Genomic DNA, 26947 nt, shown 5'->3' with positions numbered 1-26947 from the left:
GCCAGGGATGAGGAATGGCATGACCTTCAGAGGGAAGCTATATGTTCACGGCCTTGCTGCAACGTATTGTCACTGAGGGAACGCTGTCAGAGATGGACATTATCCTGGTATCGGTGTATGTGGCCGGGTACGCTGTCTACGCCGTGTTGAAGAAACTCAAGTGTGAGAAACACAGAGAAGCACTGACAGTGAATAAAGAAATTTCAGTTTCTGTTGCAGAGAAACACTGTGACCTCGTCAGAGCAATGGATGGAGGAAGTGTCCTGCTTTTAGCGCTGTTTGTCGTAAATGCTGTCGCGCATAATTATGCAGTCGTAGAGCAATCGCCAAACAATAAGTGCTTTAAAGTTCTCGAACCAGCGCCAAGTGGTTACAGACCTCACCGTGGAGCTCCTAAACAACGGCGAGTCGTCAGATTTTTATACCTGCGACAATGGACACGCGTGAGAGCTGGTTCTGAAGCACGTGTTACGGTGCATCACGAATCCTCTCATACAATTCTTTAGCCGCATGAAAAGGTTTTAGAAGCTGAATCGAAATCAATGAAGGGAAAGCTGGAAACGCTCAGCTAGAAATAGCTCTCGAAGTGCCTTTGGCTCCGCTGTAAATAAAGTTGTTCAGACAAAATGCCATCAGTCTCCCGTTCTCGTTTATGAAGCACGCTTGCGACCTGGTGTGAGATTTCCTCTCTTTCATTTATTACCTGCCCATAAGTTTCCCTGTCACTGGCAAGCGCAACTCGAGAAGGCAAATGTATGTAGCCTACGTATTTTAGCACAAACAGCTAACCTTGCAGTTTTACTTCAGGTCGAACGGTCAGGGGCGTAGCTAGAAATTTTTTTCGGGGGGGGGGGGGGGGGGGTTAAACCATACTTTGTGTATGTTCGTGCGTGCGTTTGTATGTGTGCGTGTATATATACGCAAGCAAAACTGAAAAATTTCGGGGGGGGGGGGGTTGAACCCCCCCAATCCCCCCCTTGGCTACGCCCCTGCGAACGGTATATATAGCTTGTTCCTATGAATCTTTTTTTTTTATTCGAACTTCTCTGAATGTTTTACGCAAGGATAATTTTCTTCGAGGTGCGACGTCGTCTTCGGACTCTTTTGTGGTCGATATATGAATCAGTCACAAATTTCTCCTACCTATAGTGAACACGACGCGTATCTATTCTGTTACAATCAGTAGTGCGTCTGATTCGTCGCACTTTTTATTTGTGCACGCTCAACGACAAGATTCTTAACAGTAAACAAGAAGAGTCATAACGTCACTAGCGTGCAGAATCATCTTATCTCTGACGTTGAGTGCCTTCAATTCGTTTTCTCGATAATTCGGAGTTAAAGCTAAAGACCAAGTTTTCTGGTGTACGACGACAGAAGCTTCACGAACAATTCAGCGCACTTGCACAAAACCGCAGCCATTTGAGTAGTAGCCTAACGAGCAGACTCAGATTTATATCTGAATGTGGCGTCAAGACCTGTGGTAGGGTATACTGCTCTCCGCTTCCGCATGCAAGCTAAGCACTGGGCTTGGGCTTGGTCTGGCCACCTTGGTCTGGCTTTTACAGCTAGAGGGCCCCTAAACAACGTCTGAAAACACAAGGAACGAGCGCGTTATATTCTCCTGGCGTTTCCCGTCTGTTCGACACAATTCCTGACGCCAGCAGTATGTTCACGTCACATCATGAGGAAAGAAGCTCACGATTGGTCCAACTACGAGGGACATTGGTTGTGAATTTTCGTCTACCCTGCTGCGCCACGCATTCCACGCCCGGTCTGCCTGGTCTCGCATGACTGTGATGCGCGATCAACTGATTTCTCTTTGTTTTTAACGGTTTCGACTGTGCAAGCGGATATTACAGCGCGCATCCGAGAAGCGCGAACCTGATGGCTGAGCGCTCAGTGCTGACATTGTCCACGTGTTTTATGAACAAACAAGCGGCAAGGGGGAGAGGGGCAGCGGAAGCCAGAAAGAAACCACTCTCGCCTTTGAACTCGGAGAAGTTTAGGGAAACTTTTTCACTGAGCAGCACAAGGGCTTCTGTGCCATAACGGCTGCCTGCTACCTTCGGCCCACGTCATGAGCCACAAGATACGCATCGGAACGGAAGAGCTGGCTTCCGAGATAACTCAACCGACGCATTCCGAGACTGGGTCTGAACGTTCCTTACAGCGCGAAAGGTGTTGGTGGCGAAAACAGCAGCAGCGTTTCGACGTCCGTCTGTCACATATTCGATAATCCGTCCCGTTGGAATTACGTCCTGTGACACGTCGGCTTGCAGCTGCGAGAACTCCGCGGTCCCAGAAAGCTGTCCCTGATATGGGTCGTCCACATGGGCAGGGGCGGCCGCATGCTGCAAGCGCGCAGCCACCACGCCCGGATTGTCGTTCGCGTCCTCCTGGTGCAGCACAGCTGCGTCGAGATCCTGCACCTGGATGACGTCCTCATCGAAGGCAGTGAACTCGGCGAGTACCGGGAGTGCGTCGTCTCGGCGCTTCGGGAAAACGTGAGCCTACGGATGATGATTCTCGATTCGGGCTGCTAAAATGATTGCAGGGCACACAGAAGCGTTTTTATCGGGCGAATAGCTTATTTTTTGTATTTCGAAACTCTACCCTGAGGCATAAGAAAAAGACAGAGGGAGCATGGAAGCTACGAGGGATGAAAAATGTGTCAACACGGGGTGTGGCTAAAGCCGGCGTTTCGACGAGCGGATTTGTCTTCTTCAGTTTTCTTGTCTTCTTCAGCCACAGCCTTGAAGAGGACAAGTCCGGTTGTCGAAACGTCGGCTCCAGCGACACCCTGTGATGACGAATTTGCCCTTAGGCGTAGTAATTCGCGGTATCGAAAATACACACGCAAAACTGCTTCATGCATAAAGTCTAACAGTGAATGGTGGAACGGCCCGTGAATCCAGCGGTCAATAATATCGGGCGGTAGGCCAGGCATGGGGCCTATTCCGCGGAGATGGCGAAAATGGCTTAAATGTGGGCCTGTACAAGTCCAGAGCAAGTGTGTCGCAGTGGCATCACGGATTGGGGCGTCACAAAATGGGCACAGTGCACCATATGGGCCGCGGTAATAGCACACAGCCACTTCTCCCGACGAGCGCTGTTTGTAACCCATGGTAATTGACGACGACCACAACATCGTCGAGGCCTGTCACTATTTCGCCCTTATATCTTACCACAATCCAAGCGCTACCTGGACAGCGTAGGGTGCCTATGAAATGACCGAGATTCCGGTAGGCTTTAGCGACGATCCTTCGACCTGCCTGCCCTTGCTTTGCTTAGCCTTTCCCTTTCTCCGGGAGGGTCGTACTTAAGTTTACGAGGGTATAAGGATCAGTAACGTTTGCTGGCAGGCTAGCTGGTGATGCACAGTTCAGAGGTAAATCAGCACAAGCGTAACAAACACAAGGAAGACTCGGGACGGAGTACAGACTTCAACTAACGCTTTATTCTTGGGTGAGCTTGCTTTTTTGTGGAAAACCATCAAAATCAAAGAAGATATCGCCCCCCCCCCACCCCCAAAAAAAAGGAGGAACAAGAGAACAAGCCCTCTCCACAAACACCTACGCCACTGCCTAATCCTCTCCAGAACATAACATTCATCCCCAACGTACTGAGAAAAATTATTCTCTTTTTTTGTTAATAAGATCGAAGGAGAGCTTACGCACGAAGAACCAGCCTTGTCAATTTCGCGAGCTTCAATTATTTCTCGCGCTATGTTATCCTGGCATCTGCACGCAACAGAAATCCGCTCAAAAATAATATTACAACCGCAATCCCGGCAGTGTATTTCCAAATGCCCTGACATCAGTCTCGTCACGTTATAGTGGTGCTCCTTCAGCCTCTCATTCTGCTCGTCTGGCCGATATATCGTCCCACACAGGTCAGTAAAAACGGTCAGCGCAACATCTAACCACAGCAATGCGCAGAAGCCTCAATGCAGTATTTCTTGTCTCACTCTTTTTGTCGCTATGACTAGCTTCGTAAACCACGCGGAATACCAACTAGCCCGGTCAGACACTTTGGTTCAGTTATCACTAGCGTTGCTCCCCAAAAAGTTTGAATGTTAGCCGAATTGGCCAATGCCGCCGTCCTTCTACATAGCAGTTAAGTACCGTAGTGGGTTATTGTGGTCATTTATGGTTTTCTATCTTGTTTACTGGTTCATGGAATATAATTTAACTTCTACATCATTATGTTACGAATTACTGATTGCAAGTACACCCATCGACAATTCTCTGTGAGATGTGTTGAAGATGAACTTTAATTAGCTGGTCTATCAATGATTAGGCGTTATCTTTGAATATGGATTGCATGTAATATGTTTTTGAGTTTCTTGTTTTCGCTATAGATCCTGTATTATTTATGTTATTTTGCTGCGACAAGTACCTAAGACTGCCGCTCGTGTAAGGTTGGTTGGTTGGTTGGTTCCTCAGTATCTTGCGCAACCCACTCCGGAGGATAGGCCATGAATCGGACGGTGCCTTGCTTAGGAAACTAATGCAGTTACTGAGGGGACTGTGTCATAGTTGCTTGTTTGCTTGCTTGTTCCTTGCATTTGGCTCACACCCACAACGGGGGGGGGGGGGGGGGAATTGGCCAAGAAGCCGGCGGTTAAAGTAAATTGGAACATTGAGTAAAAAATCATTGAAAGGGAAAAGTGGCTTTTTTCAAATAGAATAAGGCGATTCTCGTGATGGAGATCGCAACCATCGTCATCATCATCTTCTCCATTGTCTCGAGGCGCGCGGAATCCGTCCTCTCGAGCCAGCTGCTTTTGTTCCTCGGACGACATTTTCATCTAAATCGGTGAGTGCGGTTTTTCTGTGTCGTGCGCCTCGACGAAACTGCTCTCATTGCTCAGTGCGTAAGGCTGATCCTTACCAGGAACAGACATTTCGATTCCGAAAACTGTACGCACCTGTTAAACAGATGAATGGGACCGCATGTGTGATAATGCTCGCGTTGCAGGGTTTCCGCCAACGCTGCATGTCGATGCGACAGCCCGTCATAAGTGACTGCGCATGCGTGTGCGCAGATTCCACGTGTTCTGATCAGAAGCTGCCTGCGTGCCGCACCCTGGGATTAGTGTGTCACGGGCTGCTCTGAGCAGTGGTACAGGTAAAATCATTGTTATATTTCTACGTCACAAAAACCCCAAAATATGGTTAAGGGGGACGCGCTATAGTTAGGTGTACCACCTGTAGTTAGGTGTTGTACCACCTATATAAAAGTACACGGGCCTCCAGCATTTTCGCCTCCGTTGAAATGTGGCCTCCGCGGCCGGCATTCGATCCCGCCACCTTCGGGTCTGCAGTCAAGCGCCATAACCACTAGACCACCGTGGCGGGTGCTGGTACACATGGTTCTTTGTGACTTAGTAACTGTTGCTTTTTCCTTTCATTACCTTGCTTTAGCCAATCGTTTATAACTAACGAGTAGCAGCAAAGCCGCACCATCTACTGTGTCTGACGTAGAGAGCATAGCTCTGGCCGCGCAACCGCCAGAGCAATGTTCCGACAGCAGACGACTCACCACTAGACGGAGCAGACAGCAATTTTGGCGCCCGCCCGCCTGATCTATACCACTTTGTGGCCGACTGTACGTCTGGACAGGAGCTGTAGCACTGGACGCAATGTAATTAAAGATGCAACGGAAGTTAACATCTCTTTAATGCAACGAATGGACATGTACCAACTTTGACGGTTATCGTTATGGGGTTTCTGCCGCCATTTTCTTTATTGTTGCTGAGCACGAGCATGAGTATATTGAGCATGAATCTTATCTGCAGGCTACAGCTCAACCTCTGTCATGCAGAATGATCCAGCTGCCTACGACCGGGCATATTCTGCGCGGAGGCCTACCGTACAGGCGCCGAGCGCACAGGCACCTTATGGGCAGGCACCTTACGGGCCGCCACCTTACGCGCAGGCTCCATATGCACAGACTCCGTACGCTCAGGCTCCATACGAACAGGCGCCGCAACAGTATCAGCAGGACGACTACGTGTCTGTCCGCAAGGGTACGTTACGCGAAACAACGCGTCGCTGTACAATTATCGCAAGTCTTGTTGACGTGTGTTCACGAGCGTACAGCGGTGGGCACTGTTAGGGTGAACACGCGAGCGCATGGCTGACGGCACTGTCAGCGCCGCGCAACAGCCATCGTTGGAAACATTGCACATGCGCAGCATGTGTTTTTCGATACACTCTTTCCACCGCGCCCACCACGTCATGAAGACGCTTGTTGTGGATACGCTTGTGTGCGCGCGATGAAAAGATTTCGTAGAACGCATGATGCGCATGTGCAATGTTTCAAGCGATGACCGTTACGCGGCGCTGACAGTGCCGTCGGCCACACGCTCCTGTGTTCACCGTAAGAATGCTCACCGCTGTACTTACGCACGCCACGGACAATGATAAATTTCCAGTTTAGTTCCTAGTTAAAGACCAACGCCTGCGATTTCAATTCTATGTACAATATAGGTTCTCTTCGATACCCTGATGCTCCTCGCTATATATAATTAATCCTCGCTGATTATATATGGTATAAGGACGTTTATTGGACGCTCGCGTAAGGGTCTGGCTATACCGGTTGTCCTGGCTCCTAGCAAAACGACAGAGGGCATCACAGCAGAATGAAAAAGACGCATTGTCTTGTTCTCACCTCTTGTGTCCGTGTCTGTAGGCCTTACTTTATATGATGAGCCTGTCATGTTTAACTAGTTCCTAGTTAAAGACCAACGCCTGCGATTTCAATTCTATGTACAATATAGGTTCTCTTCGATACCCTGATGCTCCTCGCTATATATAATTAATCCTCGCTGATTATATATGGTATAAGGACGTTTATTGGACGCTCGCGTAAGGGTCGACCGGTAGTTCAACGAACGAGCGGCGTCCGCGAACAATGCACGGTACAGACAGACGCACCAGCTGGCGCTTCAGAGGAGGCCCCACTAATAGCGTTACTCTTCGCTACAATGGTTTCGCTCGTTATTTCTTTAATTTAGAACTTTTCTTTTATATCAGTAAGTAGCTAACATTGCACTTGCAGTTTCTTTGCTAGACTTCAAGTTAGCTCAGACAGCCGGGCAGAGAACCCTGCGTACGCCTCTGGTCCCACTCGCCGTGCTTCTGGCGTTTCCCGAGGAGCTTTCCCATATTTGTCGGGAAAGAGCTGTAGTAGTGTGAGCTGTAGCTGCCCACGAATGGCCACGAAGTACTGAACAGTAGTGCTCATATCATAATGAAACCAGCAATGAAAGTTTACATGCTCTGTAAACACACGTCGCCAGGAAGTTACGCCCTGTGAATGTTCTAGAGCAGGGATCTCAAACTCACCTCAGCTAGCGGACCACAGTCATGAAATTTAGCCCCGCAAGGGCTGGACTGTGAAGGTCGGAACGGGGGGAGCAAAACGTCGGCTAACGTTACCAGTTGAAAGAAGGCATTTCTTATATCTTATTTAAGGGTCGTTCCTGAAGGGCATTTGGCATCAGGATTAGAGAAACGTGTCAAAACGTCAAAACTGATCGCCAGAATGGCTTAAATGTGAAATATACAGTTTTTACTTTACGGTTACGTTTCAGCATGTTGTGACGGCATAGGTGCCTCACGACAAAAATGTCTGAGACCAGTTACGTCTGTGTAGCTTACCTGAACAAAGCGTTACTTATCGCAAAAGGCGATAAAATAATGCGAGTAGCATTTAGCAGTCACAAAACTTCATTCATTCAAGAACGCGAGATAACTGCTAAAGTTATAAACACGCTGGCATGACGCCTGGTAATGCTTAGCTGTGACGAAAAAACAAACGTCCGAATTACCTTGTGCCGAGTAGACCCTCGTGGCCGATCGCAGGTGTTCACCTATCGTCCTCGGCCGGAGAGCTGCTTGTTTATTAGGGAAGAAATACATCTAGGCCGAATACAGTCATGTACCCGTCGGGCCGCCTGTTTAAGACCCCTTTTCTGAAGTCAGGGTCACTTGATTATTAACTGCAAGTCTTCTACTCCTATCTACGACAAAACCTTTTGATGTATAATACTGGTATCCTCCACAAAAAACATGCGCACCGGCAGCGCTACTCCTTCTAGTGCTATAAAATTGATTGATCGTTTGTTAAACGCTCGCGAGATATTGAACCTTGCTTTTTATGCGATTTCTTTTTTCACAGACACTAAGCAGGAAACGTCGTAAGTACACCAATTTTTCGTGACCCGAGCAATACGTAGGCATCGTTATGGGGTTGCATGAGCAGCTAAATAGTGTTAGTACCAGTTGAGAACATTTTGGGGTAAGCTGAAGTATTCAAAAGCTGGAGGTGGACCCTAATCCTGCACTTAGGTGTCTGGTAGGTGTACTCGCACCTCGGCGTTGAGAATCCCGGAGTATTCATTGGGTTAACCTTGTTTTTCGTAGCACTACTGAAGGGGATCACAGAGGCCATGCGCGTGGTTGATATCTGCTCCGCCAGGTAGTGCAACGATCCCAGCTGTTTAAAAGAAAACCGTCTGCTCTTTCGATGAACTCATTCAGTTAGTTTTCTGTAAATATCCTTAGAGCTAATTGGCCCTTATCCTAAGCAAGCTGATGTTCCGGTATCATATGTATTCAATATAGCTGTTAAATGAACCAGAATAATCGATTTCGTACAGGTGTTATTTTTAATGATTTAATTGAAGTTAGAAAAACAAATTTGGATTTAGCACAATCCGGAAGTCGGGTGGTCGACCGGAAGTCGCTCCATGAGTAACAAGAGAGCCCCTCATTGGTCGTGCCAATATTTTGTCCTAATTAACACAATGAGTAGGCTAATTTCTTACGGCTTTCGTTCATCTAACTTTCGTTCATCCAATTACTCGTCAATTACTTGATGCCGCCGGCGAGGGACGCTGGTCAATTTTTGCGTTTGATGAGGCATCTAAGGCTTTCGCCTTAGATTTCGCCTTAATTGTAACGCGTTTCTCTTTTACTTACCACTTAATGACCACTTGTCATTGTTATTGTCTTTCTGGCGCAGAGGGGCAAGCAGTTGGATGACCGTAACGATGGTCAGCGCGGCTGTCCTGATGCTAATGAGCATTGTGCTCGGCATGGTGGTATTGGCGGGGAACGTCGGTGAGCGTTTTTTTTTTCACTGTGTAACGAGACCCGCTGTAGTATAAGCTAAGCGGCCAGGGTGCTGCTCTGCTGATCTCTAGGGAGTGTGGTCGATTCCTGGCCAATGCGAGAACAAACCGAGAATACAAGAATCCGCATTTTTTCATGATGCCATGGCGCATGCGCCCTTCCCTTGGCGTCAATGTCGCGAAACGCTTTTTACCTCGGTGGCTTTCCTTCTGGCTATACCGGTTGTCCTGGCTCCTAGCAAAACGACAGAGGGCATCACAGCAGAATGAAAAAGACGCATTGTCTTGTTCTCACCTCTTGTGTCCGTGTCTGTAGGCCTTACTTTATATGATGAGCCTGTCATGTTTCGTAGCGAGGCCGGGCTCCTTCACCTTTTCTTTTTTTCTCCATATTGCTTACAGTGGAATCCACAGCGGCGGTGATGCGCTCTCCTCATTGGAGGATGGTCGATGACGTTCAATGTAGAGTCTGTTACGTATGCCACGCGTGCGTATGATTTTCACTCTGTCGAAGCCTGTCTCCCGCGAAATAAAGGCCGTAGTGTTTGCCTTATCTATTTTTTAATAGCGCAGCTATTTAAGCCTGCCGTTATCTGTCCACCACGGACGAAAAACTCCGCGAAGCGTTGACGGAACCTGGCGTCGCCAAGCAACAGCCGGCGCAGGTGCGCCCAGCTTCACACACGCTCAGCCCGACCCAGACACAGCTCCGCGCCAGCTGTAACCTACTGTGCATGCGCCGTGACGTCGTCATGGCGCAGCTGTGCCTGACCTCGCTCGCGCCCACGTCACCGCGACTCCGCCATTAGCTTCGCACTACTGAACATGCGCACGGCGCACGTGGGCTCGGCTCCACCCCCTCGCCTCGACAATGCTCGCGCCCGCTGGGTCATGCCATACGTGACGTCACAGCCAACTGCGCATGCGCTCCGCCGTTCAACATAAGCCGGCGCGTAGCGACAGCGTGCCAGAGACAGACATGGGGAGGCCAAGGAAGATTTGCACTGCCGAGGAAGAAGCCACTTACCGGGAATCGCGTCGCACCACCAAGCGGGAAGTGTGACCGTCGACGCCGATGTGACCCGACACGGCGAGCCGAAGAGGCTGCTGCTAAACAACAATGGCAGTTCACATAACTTAGCATCACCTCCTATAGCCAGGACCAGCTAGGAACCGATTAGCTGACCAGTGCGTTTAGCCTTGCGCCACTAGGGGAAGCTACGCCCGGCTTTTTTTTTTCATGTTATCTTTTTGTTAGAGGACACTAGCATCCCGGAAGTCGCTACATTGTTTCATTTAGTTGACCCTACAATGGAGGACTCTCGAACACTGCTTCCCGCATATTTCGCTCATGATGCTGCTTCGGATGCCTCGGGCAGTGAAATGAGCGCATCTTGTTGTTACAGGAGAGTCCCTCGGCACCACAGCAGGGAAGGAGGTTCCCGAAATTTCTATGCCTCCCTTGAGTGTGGTCATTGTCGAGCCGGCTACCACCACACAGAACACACGAGCGCCTGTCATTACCACGAGGCCCCCTACTGCAGCGCCATTTCACTCGACCACACCTCCTACCACTGAGTACATACCCGAAAAAGGCAAGTCGATCTCATTCATAGCCAGTTAATCATTTTATGCAGTTCGGCTGGCCGGTCTCATTTCACAAAACAAAAAGCATCTCTTTCAACGCAAAGAGACACTTGGTAAGCGAGAAATTGCGCAAAAAAATCATACCGGTAGCCAGGAGCGTAGGCAGAAATGTTTTTCGGAGTGGGGGAGGGTGGGTTCGACCATACTTTAGGGATTTTTGTGTGTGCGTTTGTATGTGTACGTGCATAAGTATGCACACATGCAACATTGAAAATTTCGAGAGGAGGATTTTAAACACCCCCTATGACTACGCCACCACCGGTAGCAACGCCGTCTTGTGGTTCGGGCACTAACGAAGCGTGACGTCATAGACTTTGGCGGTGCCATCTCAAGCCAACAAAATTCTCTATCGGTAAAAATAAACTGCCTTTTTTTCAGAGGGAACCAGAGGCTTAACCTATAAAGTTTCAGACAATTTTATTCAGGCTGTGGCTAAATACTAAATAAGACTTCTGCAATCTATTCATGTCACAGATGCATTCATGTGCAATGTATTCGCGCGGGGTGAACGTGGCTCAGCGTGGTAGTGTAATGGTAGCGCACCGCGGAGCGCCAGCCCATCCGGCGCGGCCGCGCATCGAAGCAATGTGGCGCAGGCGCACAGGAACGCGCCGCTGCTGCTGTACTACTGCAAAGCAAGAGTAGTGCGCTACCAGCGCTGTAGCAGGCGGCGCGAAGCAGCTCCTGCGGGTCCTTGTGCGACGGCGCCGCTTCGCTTCGTCGCGAGGCCGCGCCAGATGCTCTGGCGCTCCGCGGAGCTTTGCGACGCTGAGCCGTCTTCACCCTAAGAATGGATGGCATCCGAGTTTGTAATTGCCAACTGGCTACGGTGGTGCAGTTGGCAGCCAGCCCCTGGTGTGCATAATGGGCGAGAGGCTGACCTCCGTTCACGAGTTCCCGCCGGACAAAGTGTGTGACTACATCTTCTACGACTCATTGTACAAGGAAGGCAACCACAACCTGCTTCCGGACCAGACCACCTACACTGAAAGCCTGAACGCTTTCATCAACAACCATCCCGGCTACCGACGAACGACGCTCGGCATCGGCTTCGCTTTCGAGTGAGCGGACCAGGGTCATATCAGTGCCACCCTTCTATTGCGATAGTAGTTATATGGGACACTTCAGGCGAAGTTTTGCCGTCGCCGTGTGAGGGTCAATATAAAGTCCAAATTATAACGCTTCTCCGCGCTTCTATATGTGCGAGTGAAAGCGTGCCACGGCCGCCGTCGATCGCGGCTCAAACGGGGAGGAAACGCGCCGCCCATTTTTTGTCCCGTGGAAAGCCTATTGAGGGTGCGGGGGGCAAGGTGGGTCCCGGATGGGGGAGTGCGTCGCGACGGCAGGAAAACTGCTCACTCGCGCGCGCCTTATGATGAGAGGGATGATGATCAGTAGAAATCTGTGGTCGCCTGCATTAGCAGCCGCTGAAGCACAGTGACATAAACCAAGACAGGTTCACAAAGAGAGCTTGATATTTCACAAGACTGACTTCTGACCAGAGGTGTATGTAACAATGAGGTGTGCATACCTCTAATATTGAGAGGTACATAATTACGCCCAAATCCCGGCGTGACCATAGCGAAGAGGACACGTGGTAATTGTTTATAAATTGGCTACGAGCTTACTTGCTTTGCCCGCGAGGTCGCGCAACAGAGAAGAAAAGATCGTCCGTTAAGCCACGCAATAGAGGAAGGGGACATAATGTCCCTTTAAAGAGACCTAGGCAACCTAATGTAGGGAACCAACGGCCGTTTCCTTATACTATGGCCGCGCTAAGCGGCGCGCTAGGAACTTTGCACCATCCCGTAGGCCGGGAGTGTACAAGCCCTTGCGACGCTGAAGTAGCTCAGAGACGCTACCTCAGAGTCTCTGAGCTACTTCCTCCTCTCTCCCTCATACGCACCCTATCGTAGGTCCTCATCCCCACTTCCCTTTTCCACCACCCGTTTACATACTGTACTATGCATAGCTATGCTATGCTATGCCATGCCAGGAGCAGCGTGGCTCATACCCGCTGTCTGTGGCTTATACCCGACTAATTTTGCGCGCACGATCCCGGAGGTTTGCGATGCTTAAACTGTTCCGCTGTTAAAGACATCCGCAGTAACTCTGGCTCTCATGCAATTGCCTTGAGAGATAATTAGGGTGCATGAACAGCCTATAACGCTGACCGCTTAGTTTCACTCTGTCGCCAAAGTTACACGCTTCATGTAACGTAAACGAGGGACGTTGTAGCAAAGGCTACTTTCAGCAATCGGTACATTTTTTCTTCGAAAAAAAAAAATGGCTCCTTCGTAAACGCTTACCTGTGTTCCTACTGTCCCCCTCTGACACTGTGGGCATTCACAAAGAATATCTTCGGCGCACCACGCGGGCCCCCGCGTTGTCATGGCCTCCCGAATGGTCTTCCTCGTCAAGAAGAGGTATCGCTCCGAAAAGTTCACGTGAATGCGGCTGCCTTCAAGCCACGACAAGTGGGGGTGCACCGAGACAGCTGCGAGCTGCCCATTTTGTTCTGCGCCAGTGCGGGAAGCAGACCTGAACCACCTTTTATGTACAGTCGTCAGCAACCTTAACTCGAACGCTCCGCAGAGTGTCCAGAAACGGTTTGATTGACGCCAGCGCCGCGTAGGTTTGGGTTCTGTTGCCGAGACGTTACCAATGCTGCCAAGTTACTTACTATTCAAATATACTCGGGTATTATCTTGGCAACAGCGCCCAGCGCTTCGCGGCTAGCATCAGTCGAACCAGTCCAGGCGACGCTGCGGAGCGTTCGAGTTAAGCTTGCCGGTCCTGGGCTACAAGCGGCTTGTCGACGACACCTATGGCGTGCGGGACTTCAGCACACCAGGCCGCCTGACTTAGCAGTGCATATGCGGTCCGCATCCTACGAGCGTTCTAGAATTTGTTAAGGAAACGCAATTGCGCAATTTTCTGTAAAGTGTATTTTTGACGTAGGGCAAACTAGTTAAAGAAGAAAACAAGTAAAAATCTATCGACTTCACAGAACACAACCGCGCTTACCCACAAGACGTATGCGGGAGAAATAATATTAGAGGAGTCGAATATAAATCCAGGAACTGATGGACACGAGTCAGGTAAAAAAGTCAAGTCAGAGAAAAGCTGTTCTTAGTGATGATATAAAACGATGATCACGTCCTATCATGCTCACAACTGTAGCATTACATTGCACTTACTGATGCCTCGTTCATTAAGAGACCAAATGAATCATTATAAGCCCATATTAAGCTCAATTGTCCAAGAGAAGCTTGAATATATTGACCTGTAAATCTGCTGTTCTAAAAGCCCATCCTCCACTACAAAAGCCGTCGTCACCCACGCCAAAGAACTTATAAATGAAATTAAATCTTTTTTTCAGGGCTGGAATTTAAACCCGGGTCCCCTGGTCGGAAAGCGAGTGCCTTGACCGCTAGGCCACGCGCCCATCCTTGCCCATTGCGAACTGAACTAAAGCATACGAATCCGTTTTACCGACTATGCAAACATTATTAGGAAGCAGTACACCTGTTATGGGCGCTTCATCGAAGTATTTCGTGTTAGCGGACTAAAGAGCGATCTCCATGACAACGCATACGGTCTATATCAGGAATTGCGCATTTCAGGAAAATTTCGACTTCGAGAAAATTGAATTCCTAACCCGCGTTTCCATGATCGCGTTTTTTTGCAGCTTCCTGGCGAGGGCGGAGGAAGATCTGAAAGTGAAGGACCCTAGCCCACTCGCACCTTTTTGGAGCCACGGCATTTTCCATGCCGGAATTCTCGACACTCCCATACAGCCGACTCGATATCACACGCAATCGGCCATCGAAACACTGAAGGTACAACTTCGTATCGCACTTTCGGTAGTGCATGTTCGAGATGAGGCGGAAGCGGCCATTACTGCACTTAAGATAAGATTCCGTATTGGACACTCGCCAGTATGAACTTCGGATTGAGGAATTCGGCCACTGACACACGTAAAAGCACGGTTTCGTATTGCAAGCCACAAAACGAATCGAGTGGGGGCGCCAAGATACCAACACACGAGGGGCATCACACTTGTGCCAGTCCACGGTGGTCCAGTGGTTAGGGCGCTCGACTGCTGACCCGCAGGTCGCGGGATGAAATCCCGACCGCGGCGGCCGCATTTTCGATGGAGGCGAAAATATTTGAGGCCCGTATGCTTAGACTTGGTGCACGTTAAAGAACCCCAGGGGATCGAAATTGCCGGAGGCCTCCACTACGGCGTCTCTCAGAATCATATCGCAGTTTTGGGACGTTAAACCAACAATTATTGCCAGTTATTAACTTGTGCCAGCATGGTAAGTTTGGCTCGCTCCCCAGGGCGACTTCGCTGGAACGAAAATGGGGACCTATGCTCAACCAACGCCTCCTCTAAGCCTGAAACGTCGCTGCATTTATCATAGAGAGACTGTTGCCGGAACGAATCGCGGAGGCCACACCTCCTGACGCGAAATACGACCAGGCGCCGTGGGAGAACGATGTCCACCGTGTAGGACGTTGGCAGTGAGATATGTGTGCTTGCAAGGGAACGTCGCGAGAGGCGCTGGTCACTGTACCGAAAAGCGGGAGAGAACAGATTAAGAAAAGGCAGCGTGTTCTCGGCTCACGTTCCAGGCATTGTGTTATAGGATAGGAGCCGTTGCTGATGAACAGTTTTACTGAGGTCCTTAGAAGCAAGGCACACGGCCTACTAGGTTAGTCCCTACCCAGCCGTTGACCAGTCCCATGTCGGAACAGAGAGGCCGTGCCACTACGCTCTTTCAAGGGCCCTCTAGACAGCCAGGAGCTGGACATCCTGAGTGAACTCTGATTAACTTGGTAGCGTATTCAGGGACGCCATCTGCGACCACCAACGAAATTCGAAAAGCGCGAAAAGGCGTTCGCATCGGAAATGGAATCGCTAAACTAAAGTGAGCGCTGATGCGGTGAGCGCCACGGCCGCCATTTTGTGGTCACCACGTACAGTGATTCGCACTTTTCTGTTTCGCCGCTTTGCCTTGTAATAATTTGCTTACGTCGACTTCGCCGTTTTTCTTTTCTTTTTATGCACTCAGACTATAAACGAGCTGCTGGACACTCAAAGGAGCCGCGGTCAGACTGTAATCACGGCAATAGCTGTTCCGCATCCGGAGATTGCTTGGGCTATCAGCTTCGTCGAGGACTTCAGGTCAGGGTTAAACCAGGCTGGTAACACCCTTCAGGGGGTTTATAATAGATTTCTTCTGCGCTCGATCTTAGAGAAGGCTGCACATATAGACACTTTTATGGCTGTATAAAGGGCGCTCGGTTTGTCCTTCACACTTAAGTGTTACGATAAAAGCACCCCAGTCCTATGTGCGCAGTGCAAAACTAGGCATGTTGCAGAAAGCTTCTAATGCCGCCTGTCGTGTAGGCAGTGCAAAACCGCATTAGGTACAGAAAGCTTTTCGAGAGATGGGGGGGGGGGGGGGGGAGTCAATACATCTACTGAGAAGAGAACGATGGCTTTTGCCTTCGAGTCGTCTTAGGCGAATGAGTAAGGGAACCTGCGAGTTTTTCACGTCACTATATACAAGAATAAGAAAACATTCGTTTAACATTAAGCCCAAGGTGGCGCCCGTCTGTCTTACGTAGAATCGTCTATAACAGGTAGTCGTAAGCAAGAGCCGTTTATAACATTCGCATGTGCAAACGCAAAGTCAAATGAAGACGTGGACACAAAAACGGGTGCCCGGAAGTCATGTGGCGTACAGAGATGGACATGCCGGAAGTTAGGCTCAATCCGGAGGTTAAGTGACGGAAAAAGGGCTAGGGATTCCAAGGTAATGGCGAGGCGCGATGCAAAGCGCCGCATTGTCGCCATCAAATCTCGATCTGATCCTAGAGTTGTTTACCAATTGATTCTACTATTGTTTCATTCCGAAACAGTGAGGTCAGCTTCACTCCACACCTGGTCATCTCGATCGGTCACTACCGACACGGCGACGACAAGCCCAGCACCTGCACCATCGTGCCACCAACACGGCACCCGGATGACGTTCCGCCTCAAGACATCCTTCTAAACTACGGCTTTGACGTGGTTGGCACACACTTCTTTCTTTTCAAGGCGAACGCCTTAGGTGCTTTATCAAACGTGTAAAGTCGCTGTCGGCATCAAATCGAACGATGCATAAGAAACCGCCACGTGAGGACGTCATCATGACGTCACAGGTCGCCAAAGATTGTGGCGTCATTGTGACTGGAATGTGACGTCACATAACGTGACACCACATGATGGCGTCATCAGATGACGTCGTCCCTTGGTCGAAGAAAAATTGGGGCATGCCACACTTTTGTGGTGCGAAGACTGGAAACAGCGGCGCTGGTGACCTTGTCCTCCTCTCTTCCGTCCTCCTCACCATCACTTCCCTTTCTCACCCCTTGCTACACAATACTAAGTATGACTTTGCTATGTTTTTCCTTCTCTTTATCTCCTACATAATTAGGCCTAATTAGGCATAGTTTAGCTCAATTAGGCAAAAAAGGACTGAGTCTTAACTAAGCTTAACACAAGGCTTATTTAGGCTTAGCTGAAGTAGGCTTAATAGAACTTAAAGAGGCATAACTAGGAGTAGCTTATTCAGGCTTGACTTATGCATAATTGGTCTTAAATATATTTAATCAGGCTTAATTAGTCTTAATTATGTGTGACAAATGAATTAGGCGTAGTTACCTTCCACTATGCTTAAATTGGCAGGCTTAAGTAGTCTTCGCTAAGCTTAACTTGGCTTTGCGAGGTGACGTCATGGACAGGCATAGGCTTGGGTAAGCTTATCTTGGTATCCCTTAGTGAGGTGAAAGCTATGCGCAGTTTTCAGTCCGCAAAGCACCGCTTAACGAAAAACGTGACCAACTCCGCTGTTAAGATAGCCCCGCTCATGTAGTGCTCGGCGATGATCTCCGACGGCGGGGTCACCAACAACCGTGCGGCTTAAGACGTCAGTCTAGAGCGCATGCCCATTTGTGCGATCTTGTGTGCATCTGCCTTTCATGTAGAAATTCCGCTGCCTTCTCAAATTGCACTTGACTATAGATCGTCGGACAATCCTATTATAATCTTGCATTTCAGTGGTATGGTACTTCTGAAAATTAGTTCTAAACGCCGACGCTGCTCTTGCGCACCTGAAAGATAACGAGCTTGGGAAGATGTCATAATAGACCTTATGCAAAATCTGCTGCCATCTAGCGGCCGCTGTTCGCATTTCCGCCATGTTGAAGGCTAAGCGCGCTCCGCATGTGCACACACACGGAGTGTACGTATCGACGTGTGGCGGTTGATAGGAACGACAATGCCAACATATCTTAGATTGAGGAAATTGGGGTGCTGAAAAAAGGTTTAAAGGAAACTAACCTCCATGCTATTAGATTTTTGCAATCTGAAACGCTTTTCATGATTTCGTATAAACAGACTGAGCCGGTGAAGCAAGTCCAAAGAATCATTTGCAGGCCTATTTACGCTCTATGCGTCAACTGTGTAATTTCTTTCATAGATTTAAACATGTGAACCGCTACAGATCGCAGCGGCTCAGCCAAAACAGTTTTCAACTCCCAGCGTCCATTCGACGTAGCATTGTTCCATGATACGTAGCATCGGCGAGCGATCTAATTGTACATGTCCAGCCCACGTCACTGATTCACCGGTGGGCAGTGAGCGTCGCCTGTCTGTGGTACAACGCGCTCCGTGTTGGCGTCAGCTGCACGACAGTGTTATCACGAAGTTTATTTTCTCAGACAACATGCATTGCCCTAGCTGAGTTGCGTGCCGCAAAGTTAGCGATTGGTGACTTATAAAGCTGCGGCATCATGTAAGGCTCATAAGACGTCGGATGAGCGGTGTCGCTTCAGCTCTTCGCTGCAGTGAGCGTCGGGCTCTCGCTATCCGATCGACGCCAGGATCCACGCGTCTGTGGTTGTAACTTTCCCTCCTGAAGACACAACCGTATTTCCCGAGTTTCTTTGCATGCTTCTTCGTTGTTGACCGACGGCGTACCATCGGGCACGCTCGTGGAGCTCAACCTATCGAGTGCGCTGCCATCGCCAGGGACGGCTGGGTGTTCGATGAGTTGAGGAGGCAAGACCGTAATGCGAATGAAGGTATACATATAACTGCTCGTAGCTGCTTTGAGCCACGGCGCGTCGCTTAATTTATGGTGCGAATGATTTGATGCTGTAGCCTAAATGCTGACAAAATCTCAAAAACCTTACAAGGTTCCTTTAAAACGATAATTTTGCTGCTCTGCAGGCGTTGGGAAGGTGGTATGTAATGTATGCATGTAACAGTTATTAACATAAGGATTCACGCACTGTGCAGTCGACGCCCATGTACCAACTGCGCTACCTCTACTCCCAAGGCACGGCCACCATAGGCGTCGTATCCGTTACGCTGAAGGGAAGTTGGACACATCCTTTGAGTTCCGCGAACGTGAGCTTCTACGACCCCTGCTCGCCTGAAGCCATCCCGTCCGGCAGCTACACCGAAGTAAGCGAGCATAACGCACATGGTCAGAAATATCTGAATGAAACTTGCCACTGTCGTGAAATTGTTTTCACTAAGATGCTAGGACACCAAGATGGGCATGGCACCAGGACCGTAGCCAGGAATTTTTTTCGGAAGGGGGAAGAGGGCACTTGCTGAAGCCTTTCATTTTTATTGCGATAGCAATTATATGGACACTCTCGGCTGAGTTTTGCCATCGCCGTCATGCCCCGGATATATATATATATATATATATATATATATATATATATATATATATATATATATATATGGCGTATGAGCCACGGCCCGTCTATCATTCATAACGTCACACACACACACACACACACACACACACACACACATATATATATATATATATATATATATATATATATATATATATATATATATATGTGTGTGTGTGACGTTATGAATGATAGACGGGCCGTGGCTCATACGCCATACTTTTATTCTATATCACGCGCTCTCTTCTTCCTCGTCGGCTTCTCCTGCCATGGCTTCATGTGTCACACGATTCCCCCTCCCCCCGAAAGAGTGCGCGAGGTACTAACAAAAGTGAACGAGGAGTCTTATACAAGAAAATCAGGCCAATAGTTCCATGTCCCTAATGAGTTCAACGACCTCGCTAGAACACGGTTCAGCAGTCCGGTGATGTCCAGCACAGCTCTGGTGGGCGTGGCTGGCTGTTCCACAGCAGATGACATGGGCTTCCCCGGCGCCTGCATGCTGAGGAAAACACGGCTTGAGCTCCCATGAAAAACGAAAACGGCTGGGAGACCTTGTAGCATCGGCAGGTCAGATGTCGTAGGCGTTGGGGTCTTTGTCGTGGCTTGTACACGCTGTTTGACTCTCGTTTGCGTGTTTGTTGACCGAAGCTGATGGAGTGGTGTCTGTGTTCTTGACGAGGGCATGGGGTGGTTTCTTGCTTCTTTCGTCGTTGCCTGTAGTTTTGTCGCAGTTGCCTTGATCTGTGGCATGGAAAGCATCCTTGATGACGCTCCTTAATGCGGAGGTGTCTCAGATGTTGAAATTGTTGTCGGTTTCGTTGGTGTCTCTTCTGGCGAACTTCTTTGTGCCGCAAGTGTTCTTTAGATGTAGTTTCAGTTCGTCGTTGTCCTTGTTCGAGTAGCCGTTGTAGTCTCTGGGGTTCTTCTAGTTTCTTCTTTTGGCATTGCTGTTGTTGTTGCGGGACTGGATGAGGTGGGCTTCTTGGATTAAAACGAGTCTGGTTTTCTTTGCAAGTTGATGTGATCAGCAAACAGTCGGTACTCGGTGGTCTACTGTAAGTCTTGTCTGGCGATGAAAGTAGCGTGCCAGAATCAGCAACCTTCCCAGGGTGTTCTGAGATGTCGTTCATTGCGGATGTTTCAATCAGTTCGCAGCGCGCAGGGTTTAGTGAATTCGAAACTTCTGTATTGCTTTGGCTCTCAGGTGAGTGATCACTGGACGCTACAGCAGTAGCCATGGCATCACCAGGTTTCGATTGCGAATGTAGGTACGAAAGCGTGCTATGAGCGTTATGAGCAACTGAAGCGCCACTTGATGCAAAACCAGGTGGTGCGGCACGTATGCGATGCGACGAATCAGCTGCATTGGGTGGTTCAATAACGCCTGGAGTCCTATGGTGCAGTGAACAGGTAGAAACTTCCGATTTCTTTGCCGATGGGAAACCTGGCGGTAGGTTCGGTCTTTTGGGAAAAGGGTCTCGATGCCTTTCGGCCAGCAGATGCTTTACCTTGTCTGCTTGGAATTGTAAATTCCTATTCGGTGTTCGCATGTGCGAGGAATATTCGGAAGATTCATAATATGGTACAATCGTCGACAATTTTCTCACATGAGGTCTTGTTTGGCAAATGTGCTTGCTGCGTGAAGAGTTCTCGTTACTGTGATGAGCGAGTTGAAAAGCCTCCAGCTGGTGGGTTATGGACAAGTCTTCATCGTACTCTTTAAATCGAATGATCATTTCTTCTTTGATTTTTTTCCAAGATTCGTTGTTTTGGAAGATGTGCGTGAGGTAAAAGCGGAAGGCCTCACCGGTGACGTAGTCGTTGAAGTTTTTGACCCTCTCCCGGTCTGACCATGATGAAGCGGTAGCGTGGACCTCGAAAAGGTGGAACCAGTCCTCTACAGGTCCATCGTCCGCCGATCCAGCGTACTTCGGGATGTCGAGGTCTGCCGATGATGCTGCCATGAAGCTGGTCACTGTATGCAGCGATGATCTTCTCAGGTGGTCTGTATGTGGTCAGGACGTCTTGTTGGGAACGTTGATGATGCGTGGCTGATGAAGTGGCTGCCAGGTCTTCATCCTGTCGACTTGTGTGACGTTATGAATGATAGACGGGCCGTGGCTCATACGCCATACTTTTATTCTATATCACGCGCTCTCTTCTTCCTCGTCGGCTTCTCCTGCCATGGCTTCATGTGTCACACACACACACACACACACACACACACACACACACACACACACACATATATATATATATATATATATATATATATATATATATATATATATATATATATATATATATGACACAAAGAAAAATCATTCAGAAAAACTTTCCGACGCGCGGAATCGAACGGGCGACCTGTCGCTCCCCAGCGCGCTGGATTAGACAACTCAACCACACGCCATGTATGCGCCGGCGAAATAACGGCGAGCTATTTATATACACCGTGTACCGCTGGTGGTAAGCAAATTTCGAAGGAGCGTGAGCGTGTTTTCTATCACGCAACGCTTCTAATTTTCTTTCAGTTTGAAAACTGCCCTTGATACGCTCACGACAAAGTGACCCTTTTCTGTACCCAGTCGTGATGTGGAAGGAAAAAAAAAAAGGAACACCGGGCACACCTTGCATCAGACGCCCCCGTGTGGCTGGAGACGCAGGGGGTGGCTCCACGCGCCACAATTTAAAAGAAAAAGAAATATCTAAGGGCGTCTGATTCTCCATTGTCGACACTTGCAGACGCAGCGCTCCTAATTTTCTTTCAATTCGAATACTGCCCTTGAGAAGCGCACGACAAAGTGACCCTTTTCTGTACCCACTCATAATGTGGAAGGAAAAAAGAAAACAAAGAACACCGGGCACACCTTGCATCAGATGCCCCCGTGTGGAAGGAGACGCAGGGGGTCACTCCACGCGCCGCAGTTTAAAAGAAGCAATATTTAAGAGCGTCTGGTTCTCCATTGTCGACACTTGCAGCACGTTGCACAAGCACATACGTAACAAGTGTGACAGTTGTTAGTTTACGCTTACCCTGTGCATGCCTGTGCGTTCTTTTAGGGTGCGCTTCTTTGTGCTTCAGCGGCGCGCTGCAAGTATCGAGCTGCTTCTGGTTCTTCATGTGACATTTCAATTTATTGCTATCGCATTCGTTGCTTCGCCCTTGCGGCGAAACTGACTTTTTTGATAAAAACACATATTTCATTATGTATATTCGGTAAAACACCCCCCTCCGTGAATATTTTGGGCGGGGGGGGGGGGAGCTCGGGCGCACTAGCGCCCCCCCCCCGCCCTGGCTACGGGCCTGTACGGCACACTGCTTTCATAAAGTTTTATTGCGACAGGAATTATATGGACACTCTTGGCGTGTTTGTGACTTCCCTTTCGCCGTTCCGTTTGTGTATGCATGGGTGTGTATATATGTATAAAACCCAAGAAAAATATTTCAAAAGAAATGTTTTCGAAGCGCGCGACCGGGTATTCGAACCTGCGATCCCTCGCTGCACGGCACGACGAGTTCAAGCACTCCGCCACACAGCAAACTGCTACTCACAACGAGTATACGCCAGGTCTGCGGTGCTTCAGCGTGGGAGAGGTTTATCACTATCACGCGCGAGATGGCGCCTTAGAGGTCATCGCCCCGCTCGGCTATCGCCAGAGTTTCGATGCGCGCCTCCGCCCTGTACTTTGACCTACTGGGCGTGGTCACCCGTACTCGCGCGCTTATATCTTGATAGGGGTGAGGTTTGTACGTGTTCCGCTTTCATCGCAAAGTTTGAGTTGAAGTCATAGACCGAACGAAGGTCACTTCGCTCGCTGCAGCTGCGGTGTTTGCGAAAAGAGGGAGCTGCTAGCCTTTCTTCGTATAACCTTCCAATTTGTTGCCATCACATTCATTGCTTCGCCCTCGCAGCGAAGCTGCGTCTTTCTTTAATTAAGACATTCTACGTGGGAAGTGAACCGGTTCTTCAGATGCAGCATCTTGGTTTGTCTAAAAAAACCATCTTTAGTGCCAGAATTGCAGGAAATCTATAAGTGAAGGAATGTATACCATGAATCAAGGAATGTATACCATAAAACGATTTCTATTACGAAATTACTTCGAGTTTTAATCCAGGAGTGATAAGCCCTGGACGCAGAAACCATCACTTGCTAACGTTAGCTAGCACTGGTTAGTAATGCGTTACTATTGCTTAATTCTACTAAAAGAATCCAGTTTTTTTTTCTCCAACCACTCGAAGTCATCCTTTCGCTCTTCCTCTCTCCAGGTGTGCCCCATTGTAGGCGATCGGCTCGTGGCTCACTTGAATTATTCGACCAAGCACCACGCCATGATTACCTACATCGCCAGCATGGAGCGCACATTTACCTACGACAACGAAAAGGCTTTTGCTGAAAAGGTGCGAAACACCATCCTTTAGCAGTGTCACACAAGGTATAAGGGATACTGAGGGTGCAGCGTATATACTTCGAATCATTGCCACGCCAATGTAAGCGCTCTGTGCAATGTGAGTAATCTATAATAAGGTTTTAAACAAGCGCATACCTTCAGACTGCGGCGTGCCGCAACACCGAGGCATGTGACATCGGAGCATAACTTGATATAAGGGCCAATTAACTGTCAGAATAATTGATACTGATTCGTTGATTGAGTTTGTTGAAAGAGCAAACGGTTTTTTTTTTGCGATGAGCTGGGATCGTTGCGGCACCTGGCGGAGTAGATCTCAACCACGAGCCTCTTTCTACGCGGCCTCCGAGATTCGCTTTGGCAGTGTGACGAAACACGAACTTAACCCAAGAAGTACACGAGAACACGAACACTGACGTGCAAGTGCCACTGCCAGACACCGAAGTCTAGGATTAGGGTCGCGTCAGAATTTTTTCGAGTTTAATCGCGTACGTGATTGAGATATTGGTTCATTCTTCTTACAACGCCTCCTTGTTCATGCGCAGTTGTGCCGCGTGAAAGCCCTAGGAACCGACGTGCCGTTCGGCATCGCGGTCTACGGCGTCGACTATGATGACTACGACGACAAATGCGGAACGCTGAACACATTCGGCGCCTACAGCCGCTTGAAGGCGCTGCGCAATTTAGTGGATTACTTCAAGGAGACGGCGCCTTTCAACGAGACCGCCTGCAGAACTTTCGTGAAGGGCTAGAGAGCAGCGTGCCGTGCATCAGCGATTAGTCGGGGAATACGGTCAAATGCAGTAACCATGGCCGCACGTCTCGTTTCTTGCAAACAATGTCTTTTAAGCCTGCTTGGTCCACTCTCTGTAACGTCGTATGTTGATGCAAACGATGATCACGACGACGTGGACGGTAATGGCGGACCTAATTTAACTCGCCCCAACTTCTGGGGAGCTATTGTCGAACTGTCGATTCAGTGGACCTTCCATTTCGGCTACCGTTGAACGTTCGACGAGTAGCGCTCCCTATTTTCCTTTTTTCCGCAACGTCCATTTTGACGCGACGGAGCTTCCACAACTTTCGACGGAAACGAGGAGAGCGGAATGTACTTCAATGCAGCGAACACAGCCTACCGAGGTCTGCTATTGGCTGCGCTAATATCGGAGGCCGTGAATTGACTCTGATGGTGTGATTGCGCTAGCCCTCGAATGAGGTTTTACGCGTCACATGCTCGATTACTTCACGGCTTTCCGCTTCTTGTAGCAACTGAACGCGCTCTGACGACATGAGGTTGATGTGGACATGTCCACTAAATGGGCAGTTCCAGAATGGCTCCCCTGGGCTTGCTAATGTAGATACCGTAATTACCGGCATGCTGCCTGCACTGTCTGTCGCAGTTTCTCGCACACTCACCAACACCGGCGAACTATGGCTACCATTCTATAAGGTTGGCTAACTGTTGGGTGTCATTTACTTGTGTTGGCTAAACAATGGCTAACTTTCGGCATCTATCTATCTATCTATCTATCTATCTATCTATCTATCTATCTATCTATCTATCTATCTATCTATCTATCTATCTATCTATCTATCTATCTATCTATCTATCTATCTATCTATCTATCTATCTATCTATCTATCTATCTATCTATCTATCTATCTATCTATCTATCTATCTATCTATCTATCTATCTATCTATCTATCTATCTATCTATCTATCTATCTATCTATCTATCTATCTATCTATCTATCTATCTATCTATCTATCTATCTATTTTCGGCAAAACAAAGGGTGAGCATTCGTCATTACTTTGACGTTTCCTGTGTTTACGGCGAGAGCACTAAAGAGCTCGTTTCGCAGAAAGCGCGGTGTCGGCGTCGACGTCGTTGTGAGCGAAATATCGGCGTAGTGCATGAGTGAAAAATCGAGATGGATGCAAATCAATAAATAACGAGAACATTTGCTTCGAGTGGGAATCGAACCCAAGCCTACTGCGTGGGAAGCTACGGTTGTACCCCAGAGCCACGCCATGGCTTGGAAGTGTTTCAGAAAAAACCCTATACGAATGCCACGTAGTGCGAGAGGTTTCCTTAACGCATGCAATATTGCGTGGCCGGAACGTAGAATTGCGCTAAGCGTCAAGACGTGTGAATTGCACAACGAGTAAGTTGTTTAAAGGCCCACTCATTCAAAGGCGCTCAGGCATATTTAGTAATCATCATGATCAAAAGCATCAACAAAGTGAGAAGCTGCGTAGGTTCGCGTGTTGCCTTGCGGACGCATTGCGGGTACTTCGCGAATTCGCAAAACGTAGGATTATGTCGTAGTTGGCACTTGGCAACTTTACTTGCAATATGCATTCTAGGATAGTTTTAAACGGCCAGTGTAACTCTTTGCTTGCAACAGGGTTGAGACGTTTGCTGAAAAGCGAAACAGGCTAGCGATTGAGAAGGCGATGCGAACAGGGCCCGATTACGCAATCGCGTTCTACACTTGAGGCCAAGCCCGATCGTCCTCTAACTGTTATTTAATGGGAAGCATTTCTTAGCGAACTTTTGGTACTTTGAGCGTTTCTATCTATCTGTCTATCTATCTATCTAGCCGCCTACGTCTGGGTGCTCTCACGATCGCCTCCTTAACTTGGTGTAGACCAAGATTGGCATGGGAGTGTAAAAGGATTTGACGAATACGAATGTCGGGCCATGACATGAATAACGTTAAAATCCTGTCCCGTACGTCGTCAAACCCTTTCCACCAGACACGTGCGGCACATACCCGTTTAACACCGGCCGCGGTGTACGGGTATGCGCCACAGGTGATATATCTACGCAGGAATGGCGAGAACAGACACTAGTAATTTAAATGCGAGAGCGCTAAGAAAACCCGACATCGGCAGTGCTGACCCGACGAATGGAAAGAGTGAAAATTACGATCCCAGCAGGAATCGAACCCAAGCAATCTGCGTGGCAAGCA

At 48.8% G+C, this 26947-nt stretch overlaps 1 protein-coding gene across 2 annotated transcripts; it reads left to right on the top strand.

Moving 5' to 3' along the window:
- Positions 1-11624: 11624 nt before the first annotated feature.
- LOC119401001 (uncharacterized) lies at positions 11625-24965 on the top strand. Of its 2 annotated transcripts, XM_037667858.2 has the most exons (7): positions 11625-11850; positions 14481-14631; positions 15871-15983; positions 16724-16874; positions 19146-19313; positions 23830-23961; positions 24515-24962. In XM_037667858.2, the coding sequence occupies exons 1-7, from the start codon at positions 11654-11656 to the stop codon at positions 24719-24721; spliced, it is 1119 nt and encodes a 372-aa protein (XP_037523786.1). In that variant the 5' UTR covers positions 11625-11653; the 3' UTR covers positions 24722-24962. The 2 variants fall into 2 exon arrangements, with proteins under 2 accessions (XP_037523786.1, XP_037523787.1); XM_037667859.2 differs by lacking the exon at positions 23830-23961 and having other exon boundaries at positions 24515-24965.
- The last annotated feature ends 1982 nt before the right edge of the window (positions 24966-26947 follow it).

This window comes from Rhipicephalus sanguineus, chromosome 7, assembly GCF_013339695.2.
Source record: "Rhipicephalus sanguineus isolate Rsan-2018 chromosome 7, BIME_Rsan_1.4, whole genome shotgun sequence".
NCBI classification, from domain to species: domain Eukaryota; kingdom Metazoa; phylum Arthropoda; class Arachnida; order Ixodida; family Ixodidae; genus Rhipicephalus; species Rhipicephalus sanguineus.
Note: the sequence above shows the minus strand (reverse complement) of the source record. Positions and strands in the feature narration are given on the sequence as shown.